At 44.9% G+C, this 24,456-nt stretch overlaps 1 protein-coding gene across 1 annotated transcript in view; it reads left to right on the forward strand.

Moving 5' to 3' along the window:
- Positions 1-24,456, forward strand: part of ARMH4 (armadillo like helical domain containing 4) — a 51,434-nt gene that overhangs the window by 18,729 nt on the left and 8,249 nt on the right. Inside the window, 1 exon segment of the mRNA XM_008501029.2 lies at positions 1,200-1,451. Within this exon segment, the coding sequence (XP_008499251.2) occupies positions 1,200-1,451 (252 nt within the window).

The raw sequence follows: 24,456 nt of genomic DNA on the forward strand, positions 1-24,456 counted from the left end.
TAGCATGCTCTTTGACAGCTCCTCAGAGGCAGGGGGTTGGGTTCTCCCAGTCTGAGTACATCAGGAGGGAGTTTTGCTACAGGGCTGAGCAGAGCTTGATGTAAATTAGATGAAGTGCATAAATATTATGTTTTAATGTTCAGCTTTGAAAATCTAACTGTTGGAAATTCAGAATGGGTCATTATTCCAGATCCTATCTCTTCATGGTGTGTAGCTCCATTAGCAGCTATTAAATGGCTCAGATACAACTTCTGCCTCAGGAAACCCTTGAGTCTTTGTTAACCAAAAGCTGGGAAGAGAAGCTCTGTGTGAGCCCTGTGTGTCTTCAGCATCTGCCTCTGGTCATGGTCAGACCTAGGACATGGGCAGAAAAGGGCTTTTGGTCTGGTCCAATATTCTTGCTCATGTGTTGCCACATTAGATTCCAGCAATGAAAAGTGGCTTAAATATTTATCTCTCCTTATGTTTGAAGCACAGTCAGAATAAGAGGGGTGTCTGCTCTAGTGGAGAATCCCCAGGGGTTTCCTCAGCATCACAGTCATCTGCACTCAGGTGAAGAAGCAGGGGCTGTGCTGCCTCCTTCTGAGGTTGTCCCTTTGCCTTGTGTAAATCTGTTGTGACAGGAGCACTGGTGTAAACCTGCTGAGGATCACAGCTCTTCTCCTGCACCCCAGAGCTGATCTGCCAGCACCCATCAAAGTGAGATGCTTTCTCTGGAGCTCTATCAGCCTCATTGGGCTGGAAGGCTGTGTCCTTTCCAGAGCTTGATCAAAGTTAAAAATAGAGGCAAATTTAGAGTAGAAATCAGGGAAGCAGCTCTCTTTTGAGCTGAAATTAGTTGAGCAGGGAGCAGTCATTATCCAGGCTCAGGTGTTTGTACACATGCATCTGCTTGTTTGTACCCTGCTATCAGGAAGCAGAGCAACAGCATTTCCCTCTGAAAATTCAGAGGGCAAAAAAAATTCATGCCTTTAACAGTCTAAGACATCTCATTGTTATACTTTGCAACTTTTTAAGGCTCTTCCAAATATAATGCCTTTGGTGTCTTTCCTGGTAGATAACAGGCAGGAGTTCATCCAGCTGCTTTGGCTCTGGAGGGTGGGTGTCAGCTCCCTGTCTTGGTGCTCACCTATAGGGATTTAGGAACCTCCTCTCTGGTGGGTTCTTTGCTGATGCTCCTTTTGTTTCTCTTTGGCCAGAGGGTGAGGAAGAGGAAGAGGATGAAGAGGAGGAGGAAGAAGAAGAAGAGGAAGAGGAAGATGAGGAGGACAAAGACATTGATTCGATGGATGAAAGCATGGAGGGTGACACGGAGCTGCCAGGTTTCACACTGCCAGGAGAGACCTCCCAGGAGCCCATAGCTGGTCTGGAAAACCCTGTGGCCCAGCTGGCTGGGGTGTCCTACCAGGTTCCTGACACCATTGAGTGGGAACAGCAGAACCAGGGTCTGGGTAAGAGAAAAAGCCCTTTCTTCCTTACAGAGGGCATGTATCCTGCTCTTCAGTTTGCATGGAATAACCCCCAATGTCAGGAATTGGCTCTCAAAGTTCATTTCTGAGTAAACCTCATCCACCAGTGACTACTGGTTAAACTGGAATAGCTCCCAGGCAGTGTGATCCAAGTTCTTCTATTGTGGAGAGCTGTTCTGAATACTCCAGGCCTTCTCCTCCATTCCCAGAGATTAGTGTTGTTGTTTTTCTCTAGGGGTAGGCAAATAGCTCCTTCAGATTCTTGGAAAAATTTCTGTTCCCTTTGCCTGAGTTGGGTTTGTGCAGGACAAAATGAGTTGGGCAGCCCATGTGCTACTTCAGCAGCATTTTTGAGGGATGTGTGGCCCAGCCATGGGACCCTGTGTTAAGCAAGACAAACCTGCAAAACTTCCATAAAACTTTATACACTTTATTCCCACTGTATGTATAGGCCCTGTGTTTATTAGCTGCACCAATTTATTCCACCTAGGAATAGTTTATCAGTGTGATGTTTGTCCAGACTGATGTGGGAGAGGGTGTTTAGAGGGGACCTTGCCCAGCTTGGCTCAGGGTGTTGGGACCATTCCCCATCGTACTCAGTTTCCAAGCCAAACCCCATCAAAAGCAGCTGGAGCCTTTTAGGTGAGTTGGTGGGAACTGAACCACAGAGATGGCCTGTCAGGGAATTAACTGTTTTGAGAAGCTCGTAAACAAAAAAAAACCCCAAACTCTTTTAAATATTGTGTTAGAAGAATTATCACTTCCTCTGAATGTTTAATTTTGATTTAACCTGGTGGCTCTCCCCCAGTAATGCTGTTTTAGTGTTGTTAACTTCCTTTGAATTGAATCAAAGAGCATATTTCAAAAACTCTGTGGGAGGTTTGCTCTTTGAGGGCAGATTGAGTTTGCATCAGGTCAGATATCTCCCTGTCCCACTGACTCCTGGTTGGAAAATATTGCATTTGATGGTTGCCATGTCACGTCTGCTTCACGTGTCCTCTTATCCCATCAGGCTGGGTCCTGCACTTTGGCCACAACAACCCCATGGGGAGCTCCAGGCTGGGCACAGAGTGGCAGAAAGGGACCTGGGAGTCTGGATTGCCAGGAAGCTGAACAGGAGCCAGCAGTGTGCCCAGGTGGCCAAGAAGGCCAATGGCATCCTGGGCTGGATCAGGAACAGCGTGGCCAGCAGTTCCAGGGAAGGGATTCTGCCCTTGTACTCAGCCCTGGTGAGGCCACAGCTTGAGTCCTGTGTCCAGTTCTGGGCCCCTCAGCTCAGGAAGGAGATTGAGGTGCTGGAGCAGGTCCAAAGGAGGCAACTGGGCTGGTGAAGGGATCCAGCACAGATCCTATGAGGAGAGGCTGAGGGAGCTGGGGGTGTTGAGGCTGGAGAAGAGGAGGCTCAGGGGAGACCTCATCACTCTCTCCAACTCCCTGAAAGGAGGTTGGAGCCAGGGGGGGGGTTGGGCTCTTTTCCCAGGCAACTCTCAGCAAGACAAGAGGGCAGGGTCTCAAGTTGTGCCAGGGGAGGTTTAGGTTGGAGATTGGAAAGAATTTCTTTCTGGAGAGGGTGATCAGGCATTGGAATGGGCTGCCCAGGGAAGTAGTGGATTCTCCGTGTCTGGAGATATTTCCAAAGAGCCTGGATGTGGCACTGAGTGCCATGGGCTGGGAACTGCAGTGGGAGTGGATCAAGGGTTGGACTTGATGATCTCTGAGGTCCTTTCCAACCCAGCTGATTCTATTATTCTGTGAGTGGAATAATTATAAGTGCTAAATGGTTTTGTGGTTGGCTTTGGCGAGCTGGATTTAGGAGGTAAGTGTCAGTGCTTGGAGGAAAAGTGCCTGAGAAATGTAGGGTTACGATGGAGTCACATCAGCAGCTTTCTCTTCTCATCCTGCTCATGTTCTTGGTGCAAGTTCTTTGGGGTGCCTTGAGATAAAATGTGAGAGGAGAAGCAGATTTTCTGCCCTCAGGGATGCAATGAGGTGGCTTGGTCAGCTCTCTGTGGCTGCGGGCACTGAGTGAGAAGGTGGCACTGAGCTGTTGGCCATCTAGAGCTGTTTGCCTGGTTCAGGATTGGAAGCCCCAGGGTGAGTGGCTTGGCAGAGCTTTGCCTCTCAGTTAGTCAAGCCTGGCTAAGGCTGCCAGTGCTTTGTCAAGTGTTGAAGAGAGGCAACATTTTGCAGACTCCAAGGTGTGTCCCTGCACAGCAGGCATCACATTATGCAGTGAGGAGGATGATGGCACTGATGGTGTCAATTCAGGGGGCTTGGTACATTTAACTATCAGCAGGGGGGCTGATGCAATGTCATCTGGAGGGCTCTGACAGGAGCCCTGTTCCCAAGGAGGGGTGCAAGGCAGTGGCTGGTTTGTCTGGAAGGGTGCCTAAAGCTACCTCTTGGAAATCTATTTCCTTTGAGTGTGTTTCTTCTAAAGCTTAAATTAACCTGACTTGGATGGCAAGGAGGCTGGGTGACAGCTGGAGGAAGGAATCACAGAATCACCAAATCAGCAGGGTTGGAAAGGACCTCAGAGATCATCAAGTCCAACCCTTGATCCACTACCACTGCAGTTCCCAGCCCATGGCACTGAGTGCCACATCCAGGCTCTTCTTAAAAACCTTCAGGGATGCAGAATCCACCACCTCCCTGAGCAGCCCATTCCAATGCCTGATCACCCTCTCTGTAAAGAATTTTTCCCTAATATCTACCTGCAGTTCTGAAGGCAGCTGGGTCAGGGACATGGAGGTCCTACCTGTTTCAGCCCATGATGGGCAACTTTGTGCATCCCAGGCAAGAACTCCTCTGACCTTTTCCATCCCAGACCATGGCATGCAGGGAAGTGAGGAACTGCCCATCTTGTGTGAGCCAGGTGTGGTTTGGAGAGGGAAATGCTCCACGTGAGCTATGGCCCAGGAAGGGAAGATGTGATGGAAGGTGAGGGCACCCAGTGGAGCAGAAGATGAGAGCACAGCACCCAGGCACCTGACTTTTCTGGTTGGCATTTTCCATCTTTTAAAATACTTTGCACACAGTTCCTTTCTCCTGGGGACGTGTGTATCCTCTGGCCTTCAGAATTTTGACATTTAGGCTATAATCTTTAGTACAGAGAAGCCCAGAAGTATTGGAGTAGCTATTCTCAGGTCAGTTATTACTGTGTTTGCTTGGTCTGATGCCTGACACACTGCAGATCCCTGGGGAAGGAGAACCTTGATCCACAAGCAGCTTGGCAGAGCAAAAGACACTTTCAATGTAGTGGTCAATGAGAAAGTGCCAGAGAAACAGAATCGTTAAAAATATCAATTCTGGGAGTCAGATGGTCCTACATTAGCTCCAGCTGAGCAGAAGGAATTTATATGCACCAGTAATGAGGCTGTCAGTTCTATAGCCCATCAGTTGGCTTTCTAACCAGCAATATTTAGACAAAAACTAAACCAGAAGATTATTTCGTCTGTGCCTTTAAGAAATTTATGGAATTTGATCCTCCAGAAGTGGTTCTGAAGGCCTTGCAGCTCTGGAAAAGGAAGGTCTGGATATGCTTTGGGTTCTCTTTTGGTGTCCTGGTCAAATGCTTTGTCTTCAGAGGTTGCTTGGGGAGGACACAGCAAGAATTTGGGACCTTTCTGCATGGGGTGTGAGATGTCCCTGCTTTTGTGGGTCCTGAGATTGGTGGTTTCATCCAGGGGTTTGTGGTGGATCAACGACCCAGATCCTTTGCTAGGAGGAATACAACCTTCACATTGATGGTTTCTTCCTCCTCACTTCAGGGTCCACTTTAAATCATTTTTATGTATTTGCTAGCACCTTGCTATTTCTTCATTGATTTGCAGTTCCATATTACACCTGAATCTACAATGTATGGTGGCTTTTAGGTATGCTAGATACTATTGTTTGTTCTCTTTTTTTACCCTAGACCCATTTTTGTCCAAATCTCCATTTCTTTAACTGACCACAGGTGTGTTGCTTATAACCACCTCTTCCTGGCAGTGTCTGTACCATATTACAGGGCTATGTGTTTGTGCTGTAGCTTGGAAGAAGTCACCTGAGTTGCCTGGTTCTCCAGCATCCATTGCTGCTTTCCATCTACCCATGGAGCTGTTGTACAGAGGGGAGTTTGGAGCTCCTCTGTGAGTGGCAACTAAAGATAAAAATAAATTAGAAAAAGAAGCAGTTTAGAAAGAAGTTATGGACTGTGACAGTGTAATCAAAGGGACCTGGATGAGTGAGCCAAAGTCTCCTATGAGGAGAGGCTGAGGGAATTGGGAATGTTTAGTTTGGAGAAGAGGAGGTTGTAGGGAGGTGGGTGCTGACCTCTTCTTTCAAGTGAACAACAACAGGACCAGAGGAAGTGGCCTGAAGTGGCACCAGGTGAGGTTTAGACTGGATCTGAGGAAGAATTTCTCTATTGAAAGAGGAGTCAGGCACTGGAGTGGGTTGCTCAGGGAGATGGTGGAATCACCATCCCTGGAAGTATTTAAAGCTGTGTAGATGAGGCACTTCAGGACGTGCTCTAGTGGGTGATACAGATACTGATATATAAATATTTTATTCAGGGGGGATGTTGACAGTTGGTTGTGATGATCTTAGAAGTCTTTTCCAACTGTGATGATTCTGTGATTCTCTTAATTCTCTACATGCAACTTCCAAAATACAAACCATATCAACATTTCATGTCTTTTTGTGTGTAGGACCTTAGTTCTTACAAGAATGGAAGGTCATTTCACTTAAGAACTGACAAGGCACTTGCATAATAAACATGTTTGGAATGTGATTTTTTTGTTTTTTTTTTTTTTTGTATGGATAAAAAAATGAGTAGTTATTTACAGGGAAAGGAGCTCCAGCTGCATTGCAGATCTGTGGTCACAAATTGCAACAGCATAAACCATATAATGTGTGCCACCAGTTAATGATGGTAAGGCAGAGTAGTGGAGGGAGAATAGTGGATGGTGATGAATATTTGAAATGTCATTTTAACTGGAAGCTCAGATTAATGCTTTTATGGGCAAAAATAACTGGTGTTAGGAAGACAGAAGCTGACTCAGAAGTTAGGAGTATGTTCTTTAATTGCTGCCCCAAAAGGATCTATTTTAAGTACTCTTCCAGCAGTAATGGCATTATTGGAACATCACAGTACCTTTTAATCTAATGCATTTATCTTCTTAATTACTCTGGAAAGGGTATCCATGTTTTACAGGCAGCAAGCAAAAGCACAGAGAGGCCAAGTGACCCCATTGGTTTTGTGAAGGAACCTTTAGCAGAGCAGGGATTTGAAAAAGTGAATGAAATTAACACCTGGGCATTTCCTTTCTCTTCCTGGAGGAAGGATGTGCACACCCACATCTGTCCCTGCAAAGGGAGGGAAGGGTCAGACAAGAAGGACTGATGAGACAGAGTCACCAACCTATGGACTGAGTCCATAGAAATTCCAGGTGAGAGAGGCTGGCAGGAGCCAGGATCAGGAGCACTCTTTTCTTCTTGATGTGTTCAGAGTGCAGCCACCCTGCCCTTTGCAGTTTTTCCCCCAACTTGTCTGTTTTTTTGTTGCACAAAGCATTGACCACATGAGGTCTGAGTCCCAGATGGCTGCAGTCTGAAATGAGCAGTCTCAGAAGTATAGAAGATTTTTTTTTCCCCCCCTTTTCTGGGTGCTCCAAATAATTTATAGAGTTCCATATGTTCCTTGCTAGCTCCCCATCCCTCTCCCAAGCAGTAATAAAGCTCCTCTCATCAATCTGTGCCTAAATCAAGATGCAGCTTGTCTTGAAAGATGTGTGTGCACTCTTTGGAGTGACTTCTTTTTTAAATGTTTTAAGAGATTGTTCCTGGTTGCATCTTAATCCTGGAGCAGACTCATATTTAATCAGGTTGGCCTTGTCAAAGGAAATTTTGCATCCCCAACCTTGTGATCAGTGAGGATGCTCCCTGCCAGCTGGGTGTGACATTCCTTGTTATAACAACAGAGCAGCTCCCAGGAGGGAACAATTCACATGGGAGATGTTTTGTTGTTTTTTTTTTGTCCCATTCTATCCCATTATCCCATTTTGTCCCATTATCATCCTTCTTTAGTATTGCTTCTCTCTTTGACCTGGCTTGCTCCTACTTCTGATGAGATAACAAACCTTGCAGACCCATCTTCTGCAGCCTGGTGCTGGGAAGCAGCTGGGATTGTGGACAAGAGGACATTCCAGGAGATACAAAACTTTGACAAGTTTGAGCTCCATGTTCCTGATCTATGATCCCTTCCCTGTTTCCTTTCAGCCTTCACAAAGTCCATGCATTTTAAGTGGGAGAAGTTGACACCCTGTGTGTGTTCTGCTGTGAACCAGGATCAGGAGTTTGCAGCCATGGGGTGTGAACCAGGTCCTCCCTTGCAGAGGGACCTGGACAGACTAGAGAGCTGGGCCGATTCCAACGGGATGAGGTTCAACAAGGCCAAGTGCCGGGTCCTGCACTTTGGCCACAACAACCCCATGGGGAGCTCCAGGCTGGGCACAGAGTGGCAGAAAGGGACCTCGGAGTCTGGATTGCCAGGAAGCTGAACATGAGCCAGCAGTGTGCCCAGGTGGCCAAGAAGGCCAATGGCATCCTGGGCTGGCTCAGGAACAGCGTGGCCAGCAGGTCCAGGGAGGTGATTCTTCCCCTGTACTCAGCGCTGGTTAGGCCTCACCTCGAGTACTGTGTCCAGTTCTGGGCCCCTCAGTTTAAGAAGGATGTAGAGGTCCTGGAACAGGTCCAAAGGAGGGCAACCAGGCTGGTGAAGGGACTCGAGCACAGGCCCTATGAGGAGAGGCTGAGAGAGCTGGGGCTGTTCAGCCTGAAGAAGAGGAGGCTCAGGGGAGACCTCATTGCTGTCTACAACTACCTGAAAGGAGGCTGTAGCGAGGTGGGAACTGGACTCTTTTCACAGACGACCTTCAACAAGACAAGAGGACACAGTCTTAAGTTGTGCCAGGGGAGGTTTAGGTTAGATATTAGAAAGAATTTCTTCACGGAGAGGGTGATTAGGCTATGGAATGGACTGCCCGGTGAGGTGGTAGATTCTCCGTCCCTGGAGACATTTAAAAAAAGACTGGATGTGGCACTCAGTGCCATGGTCTAGCAACTGCTCTGGTGGGTCAAGGGTTGGACTAGATGATCTCTGAGGTCCCTTCCAACCCAGCTAATTCTATGATTCTATGATTCCTCTTGGGAGCTCATCAGCTCTTGTCTTCCAAGCAGAAACCAGGATAAGGGAACAGATGAGTAAAGCAGAAGGTTGGAAGGTCTTTTGGTGATTCCCAGCTTTGAAATCAAGCAGCTCTCAGCAGCAGATGAAATAAAGCTGTTGCTGGTATTTCATCCTGGGGCAGGGAGCCTTGGGGTGATGTTTGGGAGAAGCTTTGCCTCAGGGAACTGAAGTCACCTCCAATTTGCCTGGCAGACCATAGCTGGAGAAATTCACCCTTCTGGGCTTGCTGGGGGGCACAGAAAGGGGCAGTGGCACCAAGCTCATGGGTTTTCCCAGCCCAGAAGGACTTTTTCTAACAGGCTTTCTGCCTGCATCTCCAGTTCCTCTTGTTGGCCTGAGAAAGCAAAGCTGGAAAACTCAGGCACAGAGAATCACCCAACACCAGGTTGGAAGGATATCTGGTCCAACCTTTCTTGGCAGAAGAAAGCTTTAAACATTGCTGAATGTTTCTGACCTTCCCCATGTGTCTGGCTCTCTCCATCCATTTGCTACACCCTATAGGTTTAGGATGTGTCTACCTCAGAGCATGGCTTGGCATGTGCTGTTCCAGCTAATTTATCTTTGTTTTTAAGTTTTTTTTTGCCTGGATTCAAGGACAGGGTCCATTAGCTTGTGCAGAGCTCTGTGCTGCCAAGCTGGACTGCATCTGCTAACCCAGCACCATCTGGGTTTCTGCACAACCATCCTCCCAGAGCATCAGCTTCCTTGGCAGTGTCTGTCTGTCTGTCCCCTTGTCTGTCAGCCCTACTGTACTATCAATTATTTCATTTTCACTGCCTGTTTAAGCTGTACTAACCCTCTTTTTTTTTTTTTTTCCCCTCACATCTGCAGTTTCAGTGTGTGTGTGCCTGCATCACAGCTCAATGTGCTTTGTATCATCTTCTGTTCTTCAATTTATATGTGTCAGAAACCTTGGCTCTGTTTAGGCAGCAGAGATGGTTTTTAGATGGTCTCTCTCCCTTTGGATTTTAGTAATCACTTAGCTTGATTGAAGAACACAGGCAGGGCAGTAGCTTTCCCTGGGTGAGAGTTAATAATATTTCCTTTATGTGCTACTCTGGGTGGCCTTTGCCTTGCAGAAAGAGACTTGTCCTGATGTTGGTGAAATCACATTTATTTTCTGATAGTGATCCAATGCTGCCCTGTGGAAGATCTCTCTGCTGCTTTCATGGCATTTCAGCCCACCAAAAAAAAAGAAAAAAAAAAAAAAGAAAGAAAATGGAGAGAGCCTTGAATTGCCTCTGTCCTTCTGGGGATTTGTGTTAGAGGGTGAACTTTTGGGTTAAAATATTGGCTCCAGTGCAGAGCTGGTAAGTGAAAAACAGAGGGACAGAGCTCGTGACAAGCAGCACAAAGTGAGAGGGTAATTTATTGAGGAGAAAGTTTGAAAATATTCCTTTCTAATGAGAATGTAGATTTGCTTTTCTACTGGGGCAGTGCAAACCACAAATGGCTGATGCTAAACCTGCCTCTCCTCTGGTGTCTGCTCAAGTTAAGACCACTTGAGGATCAAAGAAGTCTGGAAGGATGCTCTCTTGATTTATATAAATACACACAAGCCCTTCTCTGCCTGAAAGTGAGTTAGGGACATATATTGGAAATAAGGAAATTGCTCAGATTTTGGCTGACAATAAAATAACAACCTCAAACCTGTAGGAACTGTCATTTTGCAAAAATGCTGGGTTATCAGCATTAATCACTGAGTGGGGCAGATACAGTGAGAATCACTCCAGGCTTTTCTTTTGCTTGCTTTGTTGGTTTTTTTTTTATTCTTTCCTGTTTTTCGGCTCAGGCTTTTTTTCAATCTTGGTTTTGAATAACTCTAATGACAGCCTTATCCAAGCCTGGGATATAATAAAGGGTTTCAGCAAGGCTGTTCCCTGATAGCATATCATTTATTTTAATGTGCCAGCAACACCATCTGTGCTTGAGGCTTTGTTAATGTAAAGTGAGGCCAAGAGTTTCTCCAGTTTTGTTCCTTCTCTAGGGTGCTTTTCCCCACATCCCCCAACCCCCTCTGACCAGGCTCTTTCCTGACTCTGAGAGATTTTTGTCTTTCTGCCTCAGTTTCTCCTAATTTCCATGGGCTCTCCTGGTTTTTCAGACCTCTGTGCTTCTGCCAGCACTGACATTGGATATATCACATAGGATGGCATATATTGGATATTGGCATATATATTGGATATATCACATGGGTACCAGAGTCCCCTTGTCCTCACCCTCCTGGGAGAAGCCAGGAGAGAGCTCCTGAGTGATGCTCAGGAGATCCTGGGTGATGCTGAGGGTGCTGGAGTCTCCTCATGAACTTCTCAGCTCAGTTGCATCCCCCAGATTTTACTAATAGGTTCCCAGAGGAGGAATATGGGATCCATCCTGTTCTGTCCTAGGCCCTGGGTAGGGATTATTTTCTCCACAGTAACTGTGAGCTTGTGGTGGGTGAGCATTAATCCTCCAAATAAATAGCCCTGCTGAGTCATGGAAGAAAATATGAGTTATTTGTGCCTGGGTGAGTAGGAGGCCACAGATAATGTTTCTGAAAGAGATCCTGGAGAACAGCCTAGGAACAGCCAAGTTCCAGGGGAGAATTTAGGATGAGAGTTATTATTTTGTTAGTCATAATTCCATAAGAGAGGGTATTTGAGGATGGTGTGTAAGGGCAGCATTGTTCTGTGTGTGTCTTGTTCATAAGCTTTTCCCATACATTATAGGGTAAGGCCAGTAATTGATCTTTTGTGTTTATGACTGGAACAAGCTGGAACATAGGAAGTCCCATTTAAACATAAGAAAAAACTTCTTTACCATGAGGGTGCCAAGACACTGGCACAGCCTTTGGTCTGACCTAGAGGGGCTGTGAGCAGAGACTGATCTCCTCATCTCTTTAATTACTGGCAATGCTGCTTTTTTTTTCTTGAGTCTTTATGTGTCCATACCCATCCTGAGTCCTGGTGTTCCTAGATTGGGCAATAATGATGCTTTTATGGTGGTTCATCCATTTAAGTTCTTTCTGGCAGATTCTGTCTCTTTTTACATGGCTGCTGAGCATTTATGACATGAGTGTGTCACTTCAGGTGGCCTTTCAACTCCCACAATAATAGAAATAATTTCCAAGAATTTCCTTCCTACCTGTATTATATATTTATTATATATTATAGATTCATTATATATTTCAAGGCCAGGTTGGATGGGGCTTGGAACATCCTGGTCTAGTGGGAGGTGTCCCTGCCCATGGCGGGGGGTTTGGGATTAGGTGATCTTTAAGATCCCTTCCAACCCAAATCATCCTGCAATTCTGTATTTTTCTCACCAACAAAATGCTGACAGTTGGTGAGACAAAATTACTTATTCCAGCCTGTTAGGGAGTAAAGCTGAGACCCCTGATTCAGCAGCAAATTGCCACAGGCAGGGAGGTGTCAGCTGTGGGGTTTTTGCCCAGCATTTAGGCTTTTCTGTGTGTATCCACCTTCAGAGATGGGATGTGTGACCTTGTTGATAATTTAGCTCAAGGACCAAAGCTGTGCAGCTGAGTACAGACATCAATGTAAGTGTCCATCACCCCCTTCCCTTGCTGAGGACTCCCCAGATTTTTTTTTTGTGGCTGCTCTGCAGTTGCTGTTGGGCTGAGTTAATTTCCCACTGGCAGCACTGGAGGGATCTTATCTCAGATCTCCAATGCAGAAAACTTGGTGCAATGGCATAGAAAGCACTGGCATTTTCAGCAATGCACCAGGTTTGCTCTGCTCTGTCTCCTGTGTGTTCTCACTGATACCAGAACAGAAATTTTCTTCTATCCATAAATTGCTTGTGAGTTCCCAAAGCCACTTGGGTTATGGGGCCAACAATTAATATAGAAACATGGGGGTTGCTGATCCTTTGGCTATGATAGATCTGTTTGTTATCACTTAGAAATGGACTTTGGGAAAGAAACTTAAGCTCCTTTATCCCTTTGAGTTCAAGCAAATGAGGATAAATAGCATTTCTCAGTCAAGGGACAGATTTAAAAATCAGGATGCTGTGATGAACTGGTTTGAGGTCAAACTCCTAATTAGGCTTGATCATTAACTGCCTAAATCTGTCAGCCAAGTCACAGCATTATAGGGTAGAGGCAGTAATTGATCTTTTGTGTTTATGACTGGAACAAGCTGGAGCATAGGAAGTCCCATTTAAACATAAGAAAAAACTTCTTTATTATGAGGGTGCCCAGGGAGGTTGTGGAGTCCCTTTCTCTGGAGATATTCCCAACCCACCTGGGTGCAGTCCTGTGTGATGTTCTCTAGGGGATCCTGCTTTAGTGGGAGAGCTGAGCTAGATGATCTCTAGAGGTTCCTTCCAACTCTGATGATTCTGTGATAATTTTGGAAGTATTCTGCAGTTTCACTGTTTTCTGTGCTTTTTGCTGATTTTTGGTGGCCTGTGGAGGTTTTGTTTGTGCTGTGTTCAAGGCAGCTTTTCCCAGAGAATTCCCTGGGCAGAATCTTTGCAAAGTAAAACTAAAAAAAAACCAACCAACCAACAACCCAAAACCAGCCAACCAAAAGCATCTTATTCAGGCACTCCAGACCAGTGGATTGTGTGTGGGATACTTTCAAAGCAGACAGAAGAAAGAACCATTTGGTTCCCAACCTTTACTTGGCTTGGTGTATTTCTGAAATATGCTGCTGGGTAACAGTTTCCTTCCCAGGGAAGGTTATTAACATTGCCTTTGAGATGAGGGCTTGACTTGGCTGCAGGATTTTGCCAGACCTGTTGGAAGAGGTCAGAGCCCTGCTCGAAGTCTGGTGAAATCCCTGTGTCCTTCTTCAGGATGGAAACATGGAGATTCATCTGCACACTGGGAGATACAAACCCCTGGCAAAGGGGTCTAAATATTTCATAGTGCCTTCTCCTTTTGCTGTTTCTTTTTTGACCTTTGTTGCATCTTCTTACCTTGTTGGTGTTATGGTGTCCTGAAATCCTTCAGACTGGTGATGAGAGTTCCTTACTGTGAGTTTGGAGTAAGATCTCCCATCTCCTCATTTTTTTGGGGTGCAAACAAGTCTCAGGTTGGTGGAGCAAGTAGCCTGACACACCAAAGATGATCAGAAGGCTGGAGCACCTCCTTTGAAGACAGGCTGAGAAAGTTTGGGTTGTTCAGCCTGGAGAAGAGAGGGCTCTGGGGAGATCATGGAGCACATTCCAATACCTGAAGGAAAGCTGGGGAGGGATTTTTTGTAGTGGCATGGAGTGATAGGATGAAAGAGAATGGTTTCAAGATGAAAGAGGGGAGATTTAGGTGTAATATTAGGAAAAGTTATTTACTGTTGACAGTGGTGAGGCACTGGAACAGATTGCCCAGAGAAGCTGTGGCTGCCCCATCCCTGGCAGTGTCTCAGCCCAGGTTGGATGGGGCTTGGAGCAACCTGGGCTGGTGGGAGGTGTCCCTGACCATGGCAGAGGGGCTGGAAGTGGATGATCTTTAAGGTCCCTCACAACCTAAATCTTCTTGTGATTCCACCTCATCACCTGACAAGAACCTGGGGGTCTCAGGAGGAGTGGCTGCTGCACATCTGGGCTTTGAAGAAGCCTCCTTTTTAGCTCTGGCCACGTTGCATCTCTCACCTGGTGGCCTTAAAGCAGCAGATCAGTATGGAGTGAATTACCCCTGCCCAGTGCATGGGGACACAGAGGAGGAGGGAACCTGTAGCTCTGATCTGATCTATAAGGGTCAAGTCATGTTGGAGAAGTGGTCGTCAAGAAGAAATCAGGTTGTGTATGTTTGGAAAACCTGTATATATGAATTCAGTTCTTCAGTCTAGCTATTATCCTTTAAATCCATATGTCCTTTAAATAAATCCTTTAAATCTATATGTCTGTATCTGCAGAGATTGCCATCCAAGGGGACACAATAAAACACTCATCAAGTCAACAGAAAAATTTCTGGCCCGTTCCCTGGGCTCTGGAAGCTGGGCAGCACAGAGTGGCCATCAGCATTTTGATAAACATTTGCTTTGAAGCTTTATCCAGATAATTTTGTGAAGGCTCTCACATGTCAAATAATTTCTTCATTATTTGGACAGATGATGGCAGCAAAATCAGGAGTTCATCCAGAGATACTCATATTCCAAAATGTCTCTTAGAGCCACATCATATCACTGTCCTAATCAGAGAGTGGTCTCTGACCAGTTCCAATCAGGGTAATGCCTTTTCAGAGTAAATAAATTGTTACAGAATGTATTAATCTCCTTGGAGAAAGACCAGCTCCATTCATTTCTCAGCAGAAGGATTGGAATGGAGAAGGCCACAGCACCAAGTGCTGCAAACTCTTATGGGGACCAAAGTCCCACAGATATTACTCTAGAAGGAAGAGTGCATTTTGCCACGTGTGAAATAAATGGAAAATGCAGATAATAGACAATCTGAGGAGAAATTAACCCTTTCACTTGCAGGGTTGTCTGGGAGATGATGGTGATTTTATGAGTTTCAGTGGGAGGCAGCAAACAACCAAGATTTTGGGATGTTCATTTGTCTGCTGAGCCTTACCTATAACTGCATATGTAACTGAGAAAAAAGAGGCTTTGCTTCTCTGCAGCCCCTGGAACAGCAACTCCACAGCAATCAAACTCAATATATGAGGACCTAAGTTGAAGATCCAAGGCAGAGGAATGGGGAGGTAGAGCTGCAGCTTGGTTTGGAAGTTAATTTTTTGAGCCAGCGTCTCTGAGCTTTAAATGAAATCCAAGGGGCGAAATCAAGAGCTGCAGGGTCCAGGTGATGGCTGAGCATTGGACCAGTTTGCTGTGCAGTGTGGAGTCCTTCAGTGGGATTTTTTTTCACCCTCAGCCCCATGGAACCAGGTCTGCTTGTCCAGGATTGACTTTGTCTTCATGCAGGACACAGGAAGCCAAATCCTACCATGGTGCAGACCCTGAAGCTGCCAATCTCAGCAGTCACTAAAATCCCTCCTCTCATCTAAAGCCTTTCCCTTCAAAGCCTTTTTGGTGTTTAAGTGTTTGAGTTCATCCTTTCTCCCCTGTGCAAGCTGGAAAGGGAGCTGCCTTCTCCACCTTTTACCTACCAGATGTATTTGTGGCTCCTCCAGTTGGCTTGCCCAGCATCAGCCTGTCACATTCTCTCTCCTAGGAGAGTTTTTATCAGTCAAACTCACTTCATCCTCAGTACAGACTCAGTGAAACCATTTTGGTTTGATTGCCATCAGGTTTCTGAGTCATCATTAGTGAGAAATACCCCCTGGCTTTGAATGCCTCATGGCCCAACTTTCAGTCAGAAGCTCTGCAATTAACTGAATGGGAGGTGTCATCCAGATGGTTTTTGTTATGACAGTCAAATAGGACTTTAGGTGAGATTGGCAGAAGAACCTGGCACTTGTCTGAACCTCTTTGTTACAAAATTCAAACTTCTCTTGTCAGCTGGAACAGGATTATATCTGTGCTGAAGGTGTTTGCAGGTTTGGCCCCTGCTTTCTCCTCTGGCTTTGGGTTTTAGTGCCTTTGTTGGGCTGTAAATACATCCTGATGGTGCTTTGGGGTTTGGATTCCCAGTCAGTAGATGCAGATAATGCTGCTTGTTTGTATTAGAGAACTGTTATGAATGCACTTAATAAAGCTGCAAACCTGAGAAGTAGGGGAAGAGCAAAACATTACTACATAATGAGACCTTGTTCACAGTAAATTATGTGAAAAAATGGTTTCTTGCAAAGAATAACAAATCGCCATGGCTTTCTAACCTAATTGTAGATGCTGGCTTCTAATTTGTTATTTGTCATTTCCGTGTTAATGAAGAGTTTTAGATATAATTACTGCATACATGGCAAGCAACACATCATATTCCAATGCCTGGGAAGCACCAGCTTCTTTAGAAATAGAAGAGCAAAATAATCATCCTCATGATGGAGCTCCAAATAATGGTGTCCAGCTCCCACTGCAGAACAGGTCTTGTGCAAGATGCTTCTCAAAGGCTGAGCTCATAAATCCTCTTCTACATGTGAGGAGACTCAAGAGACATGAAGCAGCCTCCCCAGGGCACTCAGCTGGGCTCCTGGACAGCATCTTCTCTTCATCACACTCTCAACCATCCAGAGCCATCATTTCATAGAATCCTTGAGCAGTTTGGGTTGGAAGGGACCTTAAGATTATCTAATTCCAACCCCCCTGCCATGGGCAGGGACACCTCCCCCTAGACCCTGAATGGTATATGGTTAAATGCCACGTGCACTTTAAAAGCTGAGTTTTCTTGGTATAGCAATTCCAGTTTAAACATAATATTTAAATATTTAAAATAATAACAATATTTAACTATTTAACTATTTAAAAATAGTTAAAAATTTTGGGAGAGGAGATTGCATATATTTGTTTAATGTTCTTTGACCAATAGTTTATACAGTGTTTCATACTGTGTACAGAACCCATTTAACACAGAGTTTTGAAACAAAGAAGATGCTTGATCTTTTCCCTCTATAATTTTTTTTTCTTATTCTGCTTTAAATTAGTACTGGAAATGAAAGAAAATATACCCTGCAATTGTTTGAAGGTAACTCATTTAGACCCTTTGGCATTTATAGTACTGTAAAAGATCTAGTGCCCTATCTTCATAATTCCAAAGTCTGTTTTAAAATATTTTTTTTTTATAATTGAACTATAATTTGCAATTGCTTCTGTGATACAGAATTTGTTGTGCTGTTTTAATGCACTGGTATGCAAAATTCCAACTCCCATTCAGAGCTCTGCCACTTGGTTGGCTCCAGGATTCCCAGTTTGTTGTCATAGTCATGGAGATGATCCTGAAGAATCATAGAATTGCTCAGCCTGGAAAAGACCAAGGTCATTGAGTCCAACCTCATCCTAACCCTATTGCCCTATTTCTGATGCCCAACCCCTAAACCATGTCCCCAAGCACCACATCCAGATGGTTTTTAAACACATTCAGGGATAGAGACTCAAATGGCAACTCACTGGCTTATTGCAGCCACTTTGCTTGATCCAGGTGGGATTTGACTCCCCTTGGTGGTGATGGGAGAGTTCCAGGTGTTTTTAAGAGAATCTTACCTGAGGTCTGCAAAGTCTGTCACAAATGTATGCTCAGAGCAGCTTTCTCAGTGGCTGAGGTCTTTCCTTTTTGGTCCTAAATTTATTTAGTGATTTCCTTCTCCTGCAAAAGTTTCTTAAGAACTTCTCTGCATGTCTTCTCTTCAAGAAGAGGTAACAGGTTCTGAGTGGATGCTAATGAGGGTAGGGAAAGGGGAACATATTTGCTTTTCTGTAGCACCCTAGATAATCCCTGACTTAAAATAATAGCTTCCTAAAGAGCATTTGTTTCTGAATAAGAGCATTTTGCTGTGATTTAGTGTATGTACTCTGTCAGCTTCTAGAACATCACATCCAGATGGAAATGTTACAGTAGGGGCTATTAAAATGTGTAGGAAGAGGCTCTGACACAGGCAACTTGCAAGAGGAATGGAAAACACAGGCTAAATATTATATATTATGCCCTTAATAGTCCCATAGTAAGGGTGGGAAAGGGAATAACAGGGATTAATTTACTTGCCTGTGGATATACAAGAAGTCAATTGCAAGGCTACTGAACCAGCATCAGGAACTTTAAGTCCCAATTTGGTGTTTCATCACAAGAGCATCAGCTTCACAGTGGGAATCAATGTTCAGTTCTTGATGCAAGAGGAATGTGGGATCAGATTTTTTTTTTTTTTTGTTAGCAAATACAAGGAAGTGCATTTTTCTTTTGCAGCTAACACTGAGCAGTGCTCAGTCTGTTCAGGTTCTGAAGTATTTGCATGAAAATGAGGCTCTGAGATAATCAGATTTTATTTATAGCACCTAATCGATGCTCAGGGCTTTGTGGTTTAATTATGAGCATAACTGTTTGCTGAAAACACAGTTCAATATCTGTTTTTTCCCTTAAAGGTCAACTCCATCATTTTCATTTCCAACCATTAAGTACTTTATTGATCTTTATGTCATTTCATGAGGAAGTGTTGCATCTTGCCAGCCAAAATAAAGGCCACAACTTGAAATATGAAAAATACTTTTTTTTTTTTTCCTTGAACACACAAAAAAAGGAAAATGCCCTACTTCAGCCTTGCTTGCTGCAGGCATCTCCTTGATACAGCATCCCCAGGAAAAATGATTCTGAAAATGATGTTTGCTCTTTATGGAAGGGAAAAAAAAAAGAGCAAAGCAAGAATCTTTTCAGGGCCTGATTAATATCAGACAGAAACTGAAGTACAAAAAAGAAATTTTGCAGTTCAGCTGCTGATCCTTTGAAGAAGAGGAGGAGGTGGGCTCTGCCAGGAGGACATAAAGGTCTGTAGAGAGTGGGTTGAGTAGCTGCATGGAGCAATGCCCTCTCCTCTCTGGAGAGGGAGAATTCACATGGCTTCAGCTGGAGATCTGGAAGGTATTTAGTCAAAAACCAGCCCCTGCAGCAGAAAGAAGCTGCTGGTTTTCAGTGGGATGTCTGAGGGGCTCTGTATCTGCAGCCTCTCCAGCATTTCCACTCTCCCCATTGCAGTGACTTGACTTTTCGTTTGAATTCACCAAAAAAAAAAAGTATCTGTCTTTTCCAGATCATGGGAAAGGGTGCTGGGAGACAGAATGGAAAATAGGCTTGTTGGAAAACAGGTATTAAAAGGTAGCATGGAACCCATTTCCATTTTCTCCAAATTTTTCTCCATGTTTGTCTCCAAATCCACGGGGTCAAAGCCTACAGTCACAACTTGGGCAAAACCAATGGCAATTTCAGGGAGACTCAGTGCCTGGAAGATCTAAAAACTTGTCCTAACGTAAGTACAAAGATCCCTGAGCCTTTTCTGCAGGTTGGTTCTTGGCAGTGTTGGGTGGCCAAGAGCTTTCCTCAGTGTTATTTATTGCCCTTTGGGTTCTCTGATGCCCAGGATGGGTTGGGCAGGTGCAGACACAGCACAGGGCTGATGAAGTTAGGAAGAATTTATTTGCCACATCCTCAGCTGCTCTAAATCAGGAAACAACCAACTTAAGGATCTCAGCATAACCCTGAAGTATTTTAGAAACCTGGTGTTAGGGTTGAGAAGCACTCAATATGGAAGGGTGGAAGTGTCCCCTATAAAATACTGCCCTGAAATCTGCACGTGGCTGTGGCTTGCCTGGTGATAAGAGCCCTGCCAGTCCTTAGATTTGTTGGATTTAAATTCTGTTGTATTCTAGTTCTTGATAACTACCAAATATTAAGTATTTAGGTTGGATTTTTTCCATGGTGTTTGCCCCAGACTTCATAAGAAAATTTTTGCTGAAGGAGTTCACCTGCTCCAGTGAATGGAGAGAGGGAGAAATAAACCTTAAATAGTTTTTTCACTGGAAGCCTCTGAGAAAATAAACAAGAAAAAAAGAGCAACTTGAAGTAGTATCCTGCTGAGTATATGAAATAGAGGTCTTTTTCTCTAGAGTCTTGACTGTGGAGCTTCATTACCCTTTTAAAGATAAAAAGGGTGTCATTTATTTACATACTTTTCTCTAAATATTCCTACACAAATGCAGCAGTTGCAGAACCATGTGTCCCATGAAAGAAAGCCTTCTGGTGCTTTTTCAGTAGCACTAATGTATCTGTTCCAGAGTGTTTGCTAGTCCCTGAACTCTGAATTCTGGTAAAAAAAAGAAAAAAAATCTTAAAGATCAACTAATTCCAACCCCTCTGCCATGGGCAGGGACACCTCCCACTAAGTTCAGGTTGCTCCAAGCTCCATCCAACCTGGGCTGAGACACTTCCAGGGAGGGGACCTGCCCTGATGCCATGTTGAAAGCAGTGTCAGAAGGCTTGATAAAATCAGGGAAGGATTTAACAATCCTATTCTAGCTTTTACTTTCTGGTGGTTTTACTCAGTGTGCTGAGTTATCTTCCCCATCTCCGTTCCTCTCTGAAGAGGTTTGGGGATGTCATGGCAGGTGACACAGCACTAGGCAAGTTTTGCAGTCAGTACAGTTCATAAACCCCACGGTTGCAGGGAAACCATTAAAGTTCATTTTGTTCACTCAAAGCTCACCCAACCAAATTTGTTTTCCTTCTGAAAACTAAATGGTAATTGTCTGTGTGACATTTGATCATCCCATCCTTCCAGTCTGCTGGAGCTGGGCACGGGGGGAAATGCATTCATCAAAATTCCCAGCAGCCAGGTTGAGTTTTTTGACTGGAGTTAAACATGTGCTGCCTTCCAGCCAAATGCCATTCCCTGGATTATTTATTGGTGCTAGGAAGTAAATTGGCAGTTGTGGTTTTAAGGCAAAGGAGCCAATGCAGCCTTGTGCCATTAGCTCCTCAGAGCTGGAGCATTTGTGCAAAATTGCTCTCACCAGCCTCATTTAAAAGAAGGTCTCACCTGCAAGAGAAAGGGGTAAAACCTGCAATGTAATAGGTCAGGATGCTTGGTGTATATTGATTTTAAGCAGTTGATCTTTCTCTCTCTCTCTTTTTTTTTTTTTTTTTTTTTTTTTTTGTACTTTAACCAGCTGGAATGAGGAGCACAGCCTGGAAATTGTGTGTGTAAGTGAGGGAGGAGGAGATATAGCAGTTCCCTTGCTCTGATTTATGTAGCAGAGATGCAACAAGTGCTTTAAGGGACAGGAACATCCCTTTGTGTCAGAGACTGACACAGGGAGCTGCTCTGGCAGCAGGGTCTCTGGCAAGGTCTCACTATCAGAGATGAAATTTACTCCTCCTGACTAGCACCAGGAGCTTGTCAGAAGCCCCAGTTGTTAGCCCAACACCAAACCCAACCATTTCATGCCAGGCAATGGGAAAAGCAGGACAAGTGGCCAGGCATGGAAACAGTGATTGACTGAATGGATTTGTCCTTGGGCAGATTGTCCTTGGGCAAAGGGTGACAGCAGAGCTGTGCTGAGCTGCATTGGCTCACAGGCACCCAGGCATAGAATCACAGAATCATAGAATTGGCTGGGTTGGAAGGGACCTCAGAGATCATCAAGTCCAACCCTTGATCCACTCCCACTGCAGTTCCCAGCCCATGGCACTCAGTGCCACATCCAGGCTCTTTGGAAAGATCTCCAGACACGGAGAATCCACTACTTCCCTGGGCAGCCCATTCCAATGCCTGATCACCCTCTCCAGAAAGAAATTCTTTCTCATCTCCAACCTAAACCTCCCCTGGCACAACTTGAGACCCTGCCCTCTTGTCTTGCTGAGAGTTGCCTGGGAAAAGAGCCCAACCCCCCCCTGGCTCCAACCTCCTTTCAGGGAGTTGGAGAGAGTGATGAGGTCTCCCCTGAGCCTCCTCTTCTCCAGCCTCAACACCCCCAGCTCCCTCAGCCTCTCCTCATAGGATCTGTGATCTGCAGAATCTCCTCACTCCATATTTACAATTTCCATGCTCTTTCAAATATGCCAAGCTGCCTTTTTCCTGCTTCCCAACAACTGTAGCCATGGGTAGGGTGAAGACCTTGCCCTGGCTGGAGGAGCAGACCCAACATCCCTGGCAGGCATTGCCAGTGCTCAGAAGGAGCTGCTCTCTCTGCTCCTTGGCCCCATCCATCTCTGCCTTCTTGTCCAGCTCCCAGATCTCCTGCTGTGGGGACTGTCACCTGCTGCAGTGGGACCTTGTCCTTAAACAACTTCTCTGGATGCCAGGATAGGGATGTCTCTGGTTTCAGAGAGGTGTGCAAGCAATTAACAGGCAGTAGCTGTCAGATCAAAATCTTTTCATGACCTGAATGTGTTGGGGTGATTGATTTCTGATTTCTCAGAGTGATGCAGCTGGATGCCAGCTCTCCCAGCATCTTGCACTTAAGGAATTGCAGATGCTGTGGTTAAGTCAGGCTGCCTCACCTCCAGCTTAACCACAGAATCATCATTTAGCTCTTTTTTCTGCCTTTTGGAGGGTGTATAGGAGCTTGGGTGCCACATTTTCACCACTGGTCTGGTAGTCTCAGAGAGAAGATGCTGATCAGTGTATAAATAAAGTTCTGGAATGAAGATAGAAATGCTTGATTTGAAAATACTGAGCCATGCACAGGACAGAGGGATGATGTGCTGATTTTGCCCTGGAAAAACAGAATTGCTTTCGATAACGATTAAAACTGCAATGTAATTAAAACAAGCTGATAAGATGAAAATAAAGTGACAAGATAAAGCTGCAGGATATCCAAGAGAGGAAGGGGGAGATAGAACTGATAGCAGGAGGGCATGAATTAGAGATTGAAATCTCCACCAGAAGGTAAAAACTTTGCATTTTCTTATCTGGGAAGAGAGAGAATGAGAGAGTATTGAACAGAATTATTAAGCAGCTTTATCATTGCATTGGAGTGCATAATTAGGCAATTAGGATTACTAAAAATTGGCACAGCATGAAGGCTGGAGGACTCGTGCTTGTGATTTCAGAGGTGGGTGGTGAGGGAAAAAGGGAAAAGCCTTTGGCAAGGGATTTGTTGGTGCATTGTGGTGAAGCTTAAAGGCAGAGCCTGGCTCTGGCACCCAGCACCCTGCAGCTTCCAGAGCAAAAAGGGGGTTTAAGAGACCTGACCAATAAAGAAGAACTTATTTTAAGGTGGATGGTCCTCTGAACATCAGCAAGAAGTGAGCTCATGAGTGAAGGCACCCAAAAAGGGTTCAGGGAAGGGGAACACAGATGCTAATGGTAGATGGGGACTTTTTTTCCATGGTGGGAATGCATAGTAGCTATGGGAGTAACTGTGTAGTTAATATTTTGTGTGCTTTTTCCAGACCTTTGCCCTCAGTTTACATCCCCTCTCCTTTCAGGTGAGTTGGTTGTAGCCAACTTTTGCAGGGCCATAAGCTGAGGATGCTGTGAGATCCCTGAGTGGGGCACCAAGAGGTCAGACTTCCCTAGGAGAGCAGGGTCAGTCTGTGGTTTAGACTTCTGCAGTAAATATGATCTGTCACACTACCTTAATTTCTTTTTTTTTTAAATTATTTGGTCAGAAGTGAGAAATACAGGATTTTCCCCTGATGTAAATCATCCAAAAACCTCATTGTCAGAGGGTCTTTCCACTTCAACTTGGACACAGCTTCCAAACCTCCTCCACTTCCATTCCCACTTGTAAATTGTAGTTGATCCCCCTCCTTTATAAAAAGGAGCTCCATGAAAAACAAATGATCATCTTGGATAAGGTGGCTGAATCTGTGCTTCTAGAGGATGCAAAGCAGTAGCACACAGTGAGAAATAGGAATGGGCCATGTCCCACAAGGTTTAATTTGGATTTATAGGAGTGAGGAATTCACTGGTGAAAGGAGATGTTGGGCCATCCAGTGCCAGATACCTCAGACCCTCAAATGAAACTTTTTTCCCCCCTCTGGAGCCTTCAGCCTGTATCTGGCAAACCCCAAACTTCAGGAGGATTTTGCTCATGGGGCTTTTTGACTCTTCCCTTTGGACCAGGTTCCTCCAAGGAGGGGGCAAGCAGGCTTCTGGTTACCTCTGCAAATTAACTTAACTTTTTTAGTTGGCACTGTGGCTTCTTAATAGCTGAATGTGTATTTTCAAGAGGAAAGCTGGTTAAAAATGGCTAAAAATAGGATGATATATCTGAAATTGTCTGAATTCATCCTGGGCTGCTCTGACGCCAGTGCCAGACAACCTTGCTCCTGACCTGCTTAATCCCCAGCTATATGTTATTTAAAATTAATTTGTAGGGATGCAGACATTATATAAATCACCCAGGGAATGTCAGATTATGTATGTAATTTTCAGAAGTGCTTCAGCTCACTATGAGGACAAGGGATCAGAATTAATCTGAGGCATCATTT

The sequence above is a fragment of the Calypte anna genome, chromosome 5A (assembly GCF_003957555.1).
Source record: "Calypte anna isolate BGI_N300 chromosome 5A, bCalAnn1_v1.p, whole genome shotgun sequence".
NCBI classification, from domain to species: domain Eukaryota; kingdom Metazoa; phylum Chordata; class Aves; order Apodiformes; family Trochilidae; genus Calypte; species Calypte anna.